We start from the raw sequence: 1,385 nt of genomic DNA, 5'->3' as shown, positions 1-1,385 counted from the left end.
CCCATGCTGACAAGCTTCTGTGCTAGTAAGGGAAAGCGTAAATCGAAGCAAATCATTGCACCCGCTTGCCCTACTGGGGTCTCAAAGGGGGGGAGTATGGAATCGCCAGGCTCGCAGAAATTGCTTTCTTGTATCTTGGGGCCATCCGGAAGATTCATCTCGAGCATGTGCACCTTTTGGTAACGATACAGAACTTCACCCGTATCACTGATCCATATCAATGTATTTCTCACGCGTTTACTCTTGATATCGGCGGGGGGCTCATGAATCCCCACTGCGATAGACAGCACGTATTCTTTCGCCTGTTCTTGTAACCCTTGGACAAATACTGACTGCTCTACAGATTGGCAGAGCTCAAAAGATCTTTTCGTGTTGGAGCATACGTAATCGGACGCTTCGGGGAAGAATATAGCCTACACAGCGTAAGAGATTGTCTGGCATAACCACCCTTGACGACATACTTGCGCACCCGCTTTCGAAGCTTGTCGGACCAGGTCTTTACTGATAGAGAGATTCTTTTGCATTGACTCGACAGAGCGAATCTGCGCTACAGCCTGTATAAAGTGCAGAGTGTAAGATAAACTAAATGATCAATTAAGTACCTATCTAACTTACAATTTTGACCATATTGAATATGAATTCTCGAGACTTTGGAAATCTGCAGTTAAAGGTTATGATTTAGCAACCGCTTTCGAGATGCCCTCGTCGTGAAATGAAGTATCGTAATTGTAGGCAATGATAGAATTTAAGCGCGTTATGATAAGTTTGATTTGCTGACAGCTCTGTTGTGGCGTCTGAGTTAGCTCATAACCTCAAAACACTGTTCAGGCGAAGCTTGCATGGTGCATATTCATGACGTCTGATATTACAATAGCATGCAGAATGTATGTGTAGACTAGCGGCTGCGATGACGCTGTAGTCAGAAATTTCATCCTCGCATGCCCTCCTAAAGTCGACTGTGACATAGGTGATGTCATCGACGTGGCATATCGCTGCCACAAAACTATGCATCGTTTTATATGGCTAATCCTCGTGTAGACGTCGCCGCTTGGGACGACCCATACAAGTCAGTGTACCCTAGGTGAGCGTCGGGTTCCAATGCAGCATCTGTCATATCGCCACCGATGGCGTTTTGTATGATTTAATCTTGGAGGTTTCTGCCTTATCATTCATTATCGGCAAGTAGCAGAATTTGATTGGAATATATCCTGTCGAATATTTAGCTACATGTTCTAAGACCGTTGTAATTCTAGTTCGTTTTCTTCACATAACTAGCAAAATAGCATTCATCATTCCAACCACCCTTATTGCATTCTTTCTGATTTCTCTACATGATCAGTTCGCTAAATATCATTGTAGTCGCGTCAAAGCTGACAGCTAGCACT

General features: G+C 44.1%; 1 protein-coding gene across 1 annotated transcript; it reads right to left on the bottom strand.

Annotated features, from left to right (window-relative positions):
* Positions 1–11: 11 nt before the first annotated feature.
* Positions 12–627, bottom strand: COCMIDRAFT_31339 (uncharacterized protein; the record flags this gene model as incomplete). The annotated part of the gene is made up of 3 exons (XM_007695842.1): positions 12–413; positions 462–554; positions 616–627. Coding segments are annotated over 3 exons (507 nt in total), but the record flags the coding sequence as incomplete, so codon positions are not given.
* Positions 628–1,385: the final 758 nt, after the last annotated feature.

The sequence above is a fragment of the Bipolaris oryzae genome, assembly GCF_000523455.1.
Source record: "Bipolaris oryzae ATCC 44560 unplaced genomic scaffold scaffold_551, whole genome shotgun sequence".
In the NCBI taxonomy this organism is placed as follows: Eukaryota; Fungi; Ascomycota; class Dothideomycetes; order Pleosporales; family Pleosporaceae; genus Bipolaris; species Bipolaris oryzae.
This window is presented reverse-complemented; position numbering and strand designations above follow the sequence as displayed.